An 8,591-nucleotide genomic window follows, 5' to 3' on the forward strand; every position below is an offset into this window, starting at 1 on the left:
TGGCAGACCGTAACTTCAACCGCGGCTGATATACAGTACTCTCCAAAAAAAAAGAAAAAGAAGTGCTGTACAGACAAACTGAATGTGGTGAAAAGCTCCGACAGGGGAGTTTGTGTCAGTGTGTAGCTGTTTTTTTTTTTTTGCAGCTTCCACCCCAACATCATCATTTTGTTAGGACAGTAATCCCAGAGGATCAAGAAAGTACATCACCAAATGGACCCAGAAATGCAATATATATCCCCAGTAACTGCTTTCTTTAACAGTGTTTGAACGTGTATTTTTTCCTGTCAGCCAGATACCATCAACCATCCACATCCAGCCAGCAGCCCGAAGCTGAGCTGGAAGCCCAAGACTTCCCAATTATAAGTTATATGCTGTTAATCCGAGCAAAACCGAAGTGTTTTCACCCGGCTGAGCTTCATCATGTCCCGGTTCTTTTCCCCCGTAGTGTCCGTGGAGGAGAATCTGGTGTCAGCAGCAGCTGCGGAAACATTTCTTGAAGAATTTCTTGAACTCGGTGTTGAAGATGGTGTAGATGATGGGGTTGAGAGCGCTGTTGACGTAGCCGAGCCAGGTGACAGTGCTCATCAGACCGGGAGGGATGTCGCACGTCAAACACACGGCCCGCGTTGTGTGAACCACGAAGAACGGAGTCCAGCAGAACAAGAAGCAACCTGCAAGAAAATGTGGAAGAGAGTCAGTCATCAAAGTCTGCGTGATGAAGAGGAGGTTACTCAGCATCCTCATGGATCCATATTCTTTACATATGTTTTATAATCTACATGCATCTGTAATTTTCTCATCCGAATCGATGGTCTAAGGACAGAGAATGTGGCCCGCTGTACAGATTGTAAAGCCCTCTTAGGATAATTGTGATTTATGATATCGGGCTGTATAAATAAAACTGATCTGACTTTCAACCGAGACCTTGTTTTCAAACACAAATTGACAGATTCACGACTGCGTGGAGGTTCATTCGTGAGTGGGTGACACAAAATATTGTGACAGGATATTTCACAAAAATGTGATAGTATGTATCTGGGGGTTGTTATTCTCTCAACAATTGTGCCTTTTTGTGCCAATCATACTTGTTTTTGCTGGAAGGAGCAGTGAAATAGCATAAATCAACAATGTGAAGTGTCAGAGGACTCAGAGCTTTAAATGTTTTGCATTGTGACTTTTCTTTACAGGAGCAAAATCATGTCCTTCAATTTATTGTTCTGTGGAAAATGTCACTTCAGCTACATTCAGACTTTTTTAATTGTGTATTTTTCATTTTAATTGCATACGAAGATCAGTTTGCAGAAAACCCAACACGTTTCTTTTTACTTTTTATTTCATTGCAGAGCATTTAGAACCAGAATCTAGAGGAGAAAAATTATTAAAGCACTTTTTATGTCAAAAGGCTACATGAAATCTTCATTGTCAAAGTTTGTTGTAGTTCAAACATTTTATGCATTTAACGGTGAGCTCTGCACACCATACTGTAAACCTGCTGTCAGTGGAAGAAGTACTCAGATCTTATTAAAAAGCAGCAATACCACAGTGTAAAAATACTCTATTACTAGTAAAAGTACTGCATTCATTCCCCTTGAAATCAATGAAACAAGGCAGTAAAAACACTACAGCTTTTGTCCACAGGGGGTGCCCGAATCGACACAGAATTAAAGTTATTAGTAGCTAATTTAAGTAAAAGTACAGTAAAGTATTAGCATCAAAATATGAGTGCTCATTATGCAGAATTGACCATTTAAGAATTCAAATTAATATATTATTAGAATATAATTATTGATACATTAATGTGTTCATCATTTTAATGTTTAATTTAAATTATTTGTTTACCGCTGGGTAAAAATAATACATCCTAATATATTTATTAATTATATTTTGTGTTATAAATCTGCAAAGTAACTAAAGGTATTACATTAATGTAGTGGATTTAAAAAGTAAAATATTTGTTTCTTTAAGGAGTTAAAGTAAATAAAAGTAGCAGAAAAGTAAAATACTCAAGTAATCAAGTAAGACTTTCCTATTTAACACTACAAAGACAGCTTTAGTCTTTTTTTATGAATGTGATTGCTGAACGTGTTAAAAACGAGTCTAAATAAAGATTTGTCTAAATCTTAACAATGTCTCGATGCTTTAGTTCTTCCCTCACAGTCAGCTGTCGATAGATGTGCTGCCGTGTAGAGCCGAGATCAGAGTACACAACATTGTTTGTACATTCTCAGTCTGAAGATTTACTTTTCTGCCTGTAAACTCTGTTTTATAAGTTCAGTTTCTTGTCACCAAACTTCATTTTGCAAGTCACAACACAAAAACACTCAGATGCAGGAGTCAAATGGTGTCAAATGAAACTAAAGCAACGTTTTAAAAAATGTATGGCCTCATTTTAGACTAAGTGAAAGGTTTAAATTCAATAAAAATTACATGCATTTGGATAAATGTTGGAAATAAATGGGAAATAATAAAATAAAATAAAAGTATTGGTTAAGTCGCTTTTACAAGTAATTTTAAATGACACTGACTTCGTTTTTTAAATTACAAACACGTTCCTGAGTCATTCTCATTTAAAATTACTTAAGCTGGAATGTTATTTTTATTTAACTTACAAAATGTGATTAGTTTTACTTCAAAATTTGATTTTGATGTAATCAGTTTGAACAATTATTGTTGAGTTAAATGAACTTATCTGGTTACAAATATCTTCATTTGGGTGGTTTTAACAGCAAATATTGATATATGTGATTGTTTGTGATTTATAGGTATGTATATATCTCTGGCTACCCCATGAATGTCTCCTAGATCCGCCCCTGTTCACAGAACTGTGTAAGCAAATGGAGGATTCAGAAGGGAAACAGGCCAGTAAATGTAACCTCTGACTAACAGACTTTAGAGCTGCTACAGTGAGACAGTCTGCAGCTGTTAGCTGATTCAGGCTGACAGTGTTTGAACTGTCCAAACCCGAGGACCAGACGGGATATCAACACTGGAAGCTTGCAAACACGAAACCGAATACACAATCTCGCAAATGTTAAATAAATAGACTTGCAAGCACAGACTTCACGAATACATTACAGTCATTACCAAAAGTTTGCAGGTTCAAGCTTCAAAAGTTTTGTAAAAGTTTGCAAAACTAATATCAAAGTTTAAAAACTACTTTCAAGCAGATCTTTCTGCGTGAGTTCATATTCTACACTCTGGAAAATCAGTGTCAAACTGAATGTGGGGATATAACTTTAATGGATGACCTGTAACTGTAGGCAGAAAATAAAAACTCATCCATAAAACCATGAAATAGGCTCTATTTTAACACCCCTCCTCACCTCAAAAATAATCCCCTCTCTCCTCCCAACTGATCTCCCATTAGTTTCTACCTTTCAGTGTTTTGTCCCCCCTGAAGATTCAGCTTCAGCAGGAAATGCGTCAAACGAAAGACGATGTGTTTCTCTGTGACACGGCAGATAGTCTAAATGATTCACGACCAAGACTGACTTCATTAGAGACAAAGTAGAAATGTACGACCTGCCGCCTCATCATTTTAACTTGAGACATTACCGCTCGGGGGCGTTCAATACATTTTGGATTTCCTGACTTTTTTTCTCTCCACTCCTTCGCAAGAAAATCATAAATTTCCCAGTTCACAAGTTCACGGAGAGGATGAAGATGCAGAAGCAGAAAAAACAACTTTCATATATAAAAGTGACCACACAAGGACGGAGATCGGACGGTAATCTTGCTTTTGTTGGTCAGTTTAAAAGACTTCAGTGTGTGATTTAAAGGCCCTCCTCAAACTGAAACTAAAGGTCCTTCTCTGGCTGCACAAACACCGCTGAGCTGGAAATGATAACCTACCTTAATAAGCTTAGTTTCCTTGATGAGCGAGGACTATGAATAACTGTGTCACTGAATCAAACTGAGGCCATTTCTCTCAGGTGTCGTCTTACGTGGCGATAAAAACAGATCCAAGTGATTTATTAGCTCTGTGTTGAGAGCTTGATGGATGGGATTTATGTCTTTGTTTCCAGGAGATTGGGGGACTTTGCATAATATGCCACAGTTCTACTGTCAGTGTGGACTTCTTATTCATAAGATGCATTCAGGACAGCTCTGATAATACAGTGTTAAATGTAAGAATTCCTGTCGGTTCTGCTTTCTGTCCCAGTATTTCAGGCACAAAAACATGACAGAAACTTTGCAATGAGACAAATTAATGATGCATTATATTATTTATATAGCACGTTTCATAGCTAATGCAACCCAAAGTTCACAAGCAAAATGACAAAAACAATAAAACAAACTAATAAATGAATTTCATTAGAAAGATTACATTAATTAAAAGTTTTCTGGGTACTACCTGCTATATATGTTATGATTATATTACATAGTCTGTCCACCAGAAAGCGTTGATTAGTTTACTGGAAACGTGGAGCTGAGGGAACTGAACAAAGTGTGACGACCACGCCCTTAATTATTTAATTATGCATAACTTTAAGCCTTAATATATGTTAAACAGCTGAGTTACAGAGCTCTAGAGACTGAAACAGTTTTTGTACCAGGCTGTAAACATGTTTATTTTTGTTGTAAGGTTGAGCATTTTAATACGGGGCTTTATGGAGATTGACTGCTGCCTCCAGTGGCTGTTTGAGGAACTGCATGTTATTGGCTTCATTTTACAGCCATAGAGGCTGCTGCTTGGGTTCTTCGTGTCTTTGTGTGTATCAGCAGCTAATCTCACACACTACTGAACCCACCAGCCTCAAATGGTTTATACACATTTATATCTCTCTCATTGTTGCAGTGATTCAGAATTTTTAGAAACACCCTTTTTACTGACTGATCTGTTTTAAGATTACAAAAACAGGAATATTGTTGTCACTAGGGACAACATACGTTAGTGTCGGTGGACTCTTTTGTTGGTGGAAACACAAGTTGTGGCTTAAACACAATACTGACATTTTATCACCTTATTAAGTTGTTCTAGCAAGCATGTTAGCAAAAGTTATAAATCTATAGTGGACACAGAGCAACATTAGCATTCATATGAAGTCATCTGATGATGAATATTCACTCTTTCTATTCTTTAACCATGTTCACCAGCTAGCATTAACGGTGTCTGTCAGCTGTTTGGTGCTCGACTGTTTATCAGAGCCTTTTCTCTAAAAACTGAGTGAACAAAACCAACCAAAACTCACTATAGCGAGCTGCAGATTCGTGTGATAATCGACTTTGTTGTTTCATACATTGTTATTCTAAAAATATCTATTATGTCATGTCTGCAGTTGACATCTTTTAAGGTTTAAGGATATATTTTTATATATTGTTGCTTCACTCTGCAGAATGAGTCAGAACTCTGTGCTCACCTTAAATCTGCTTTGTTAGACACATAGTGTGACATCTCATTTACATATTTACAATATTTGCATATTCATAAGTTCTGGGTTTCTAATGAGGGAGAAAAGGCAACTGTAAGTTAATTGAACTTCTTTTGTGGGAAAAACGTATCAGATTAATTCAAAGCAGAGTATTTTTGAATGTCTTAAAACGGGTGGAGGTGGTCTCATATTGTTGGTTTTTTATGCTCTTGTGTTATTTACTTCTGTGTTTTTTCCTTGTTGATGAGGTTGACCTTCACATTCAAGGCTTTGAAATCCACATTGAAAGTTTACTGTCACCATAAGTGAGTGTGAATGGTTTTACAGTCTTTACCACTACATGCTACCAGTTTTCACATAAATGTGGCAGTAGTGAATGTACAGTAAACAAATGAGGGCAGAGCCTGTGTGGAGACGGTGTGACTGTAAGAGCATGTGTTGTATAATAATTGGATTGAGGGCTTTAAGCTGTAATGGCGCTGCTTGTTGAGCGGTGGCCAATCAGAGGTAAGGCTTTTATCCCCGCAGTCAAGAGTGACTTGCATGAGCGTCAGCAACCTTACGCCCACCTGTGCAACTCAAACGTTAATTAAACTGTAAAGTGCAAAAGCTAATTAACTGTTTTAAAGCTAGAATCTGTTAACATGTAGAATAAAATTCAGGGAATTAAAAAAAAAATCTAGATTTACGGAGCAGAGATTGAAATAGAAAAGGTGAGTGAGGGAAGTTTGTGTATAATTTATCTTCTAATCCTGTTTGATTAATAGGCACCACACACCCAACAAGCAATATTGGCACAATTACTTACAGCTGCTGCAGTGCCGATTTTAAACAGGGTTGTAATTACCATATTGAACTGTTCAGCACTTAAACACCTCACCTACTGTCAGCAGCAATTTTACTTCCATTTCCTGCTTCAGTGAATAAACAGATAACTGAAATACAAAAGTGGCCGTAATGAAAGGTGCTCAAGCTAGGACTCTTCTGGCACAATGCCCCTCGACAGCAGAGGAAGCGACATTTATAAAAACTTTTATAAGTGCAAAATCATCTTCTACGAGTAAACAAACACAGAAAGGGAATCCTTAAATGAGTTGTTGCTGTTGTTGTATAGTTGCCACTATACAGTTTTCTTAGAAATATGACTGAGAAACAAAAAGAAAGACTCGCTTTACTAGTTTGGCTCTAAAAAATCCATTTCTGTAGATGATAAAGCCCTAAAGACCATTTCAACCAGTAATCACTGTCAGATATTAAACAGAGCCAAAAGCACTCAGACTGACTTTAGCCCTGCTACAGGCAACCAAGAAAGTCTCATTTTTTAGTTTACTTTACAATCTGTTCACACAACAGCAATGGAAAGTTTTTAATATATAAAAATAAAATGTAAAATGCTTCAGAATCGTGAAAAATCTATTTTTTGTCTGTTCTGGGCTATTTGGCGGTCCAACATGGCAGACTCGAGTTAGGTCCTCTAGAGTCGACTTCCTCTGTAGATAAAAACTCATTCTAAGGTAACGACAATAATTATATTTAGATTGATTCCTTCTCTCTAAACTGTTTCTCAAGCTGCTTAAGGAGAATATACGACATAAAATCTGCAGCATATTTCTTTGCATCGCATCGTATCAGGTTGAAACGCATTTTGTTGAATCAGATCGTGTCCAATTGCATTGCATTCGTAGTTGCTTAAATATGTATCGGCTGGTTGGCAGCAGCCTCAGTGATGGAGATGCACATCTGTAGTTTGCTCATTTGCAACTTGGAGAAGCATAATTCTAGTTTGAGCGTACAAAAGAGGCTCCTGCACCAAAGCAGGTCAGCTCCAGAGAGTTTTCCATCCGGGCACTAAGTGAAAGCAGCTGTGAGCTATAAATTCAGTTCAGGTGCTGTAAAGTAGGGACTTGTAGTTCATGATTAAAACACACAAAAACACAGTTATGGTTCTTTAGCGATAATAAGATTGAATTGTCACAGCTGCAGTCCTGTGAGCTCTGATTGGAGAAGAGAGAGAACTCACCTACTACGACAGGTAGCACCCTCATAGCTTTCCTCTCCCTGTTGTTGATCTTGGCTCTCTTCTTCCTGTGCAGCTGATGGCTGAACGTCAGCGTGGGCACTGAGTTCTCTCTGTACTGCCGAGGATAAGGAATCTCCTGCTGAATGTAGTCTCCCGTGTCGTCCAGCCGAGACTGGGCCAAGTCCCTCTCGATGATCCTGGGTAGAGGCATGGGCAGAGGCCCGGGGATGGTGCCTGTCAGCGGGGGGAGGGCGGTGGCGACGGCTGCGTGCTGCAGCTTCCTGCAAGCTTCGATGCTGCTGCGCAGTTTGACCTTCCGGGCCTCCTCCCAGTGCCGCAGCCCGCGGAAAACCCCAAAGTAGAGCAGGACCATGATGGGGCAGGGGATGAAAAAGGAGCAGACTGAGGAATAAACCACGTAGTTGTTGTCCTCTAGTTTGCACTCGCTGGGATCGCGGTCAGGCACGTTGTTGATGCCAAAGATGACAGGGGAGGCCACGGCCAGGGCCAGCAGCCAGGTAGCCGACAGCAGGATGAGCTGACGATGGTCCACATGTTTACGGTTGTAGTTCAGGGGAATGGACACTGCAATGAACCTGCAAGACAAAGGAGGAAGAGTTAAACCTCTAAAGAACATGTTGTAAAATCAGTTACCTACTACTACTTTCTTTCAGTTACTTAATAAATACTAATTATAAGTCCAAATATAACATGATTATTACTCCAGTGTAATCTGAAAGGTTACTTTAAAAAGTTCCAGAAGTCAAAACAAAAAGCTGGCTCATTCTGAACGCATCTACTAATAATATTCATATTTATTTAGTTAAAGAAATAATAAAATAAATAAAGTACATAAGGGCTTCATAGTGCATAGTTCTTCTTTCTAGCTGCCATCTGCTTTTGTTTTTCAGTTTTATTCTTCCTTCAGTGTCAGATTTCTAGCTGGTGTGGAGAATAATTTATTAACATAAAACTATTTTTCTGTTTTATTTCTATAATCAACTAACTGTTGATTGTTTGTGCCGTTGTTGGTAATAATTATATGAGTGTACAAACCACACTACCTGTTTATCTATTCAATTCAATTCAATTTTATTTGTATAGCGGCAATTCATAACAGAAGTTATCTCAGGACACTTTTCAAATAGAGCAGGTCTAGACCGAACTCCTTATAACATTTACAGAGACCCAACAGT

At 38.3% G+C, this 8,591-nt stretch overlaps 1 protein-coding gene across 1 annotated transcript in view; it reads right to left on the bottom strand.

Annotated features, from left to right (window-relative positions):
* Positions 1 to 471: 471 nt before the first annotated feature.
* Positions 472 to 8,591, bottom strand: part of drd4b (dopamine receptor D4b) — an 8,595-nt gene continuing 475 nt past the window's right edge. Inside the window, exons 2-3 of the mRNA XM_035651688.1 lie at positions 7,396 to 8,021; positions 472 to 674 (exon numbers count right to left, since the gene is read on the bottom strand). Of these exons, the coding sequence (XP_035507581.1) occupies positions 472 to 674; positions 7,396 to 8,021 (829 nt within the window). The remainder of the gene's footprint in view (positions 675 to 7,395; positions 8,022 to 8,591) is intronic.

Source organism: Morone saxatilis, unplaced genomic scaffold (assembly GCF_004916995.1).
Source record: "Morone saxatilis isolate NCDOM2014 unplaced genomic scaffold, NCSU_SB_2.0 Contig11, whole genome shotgun sequence".
NCBI classification, from domain to species: Eukaryota; Metazoa; Chordata; class Actinopteri; family Moronidae; genus Morone; species Morone saxatilis.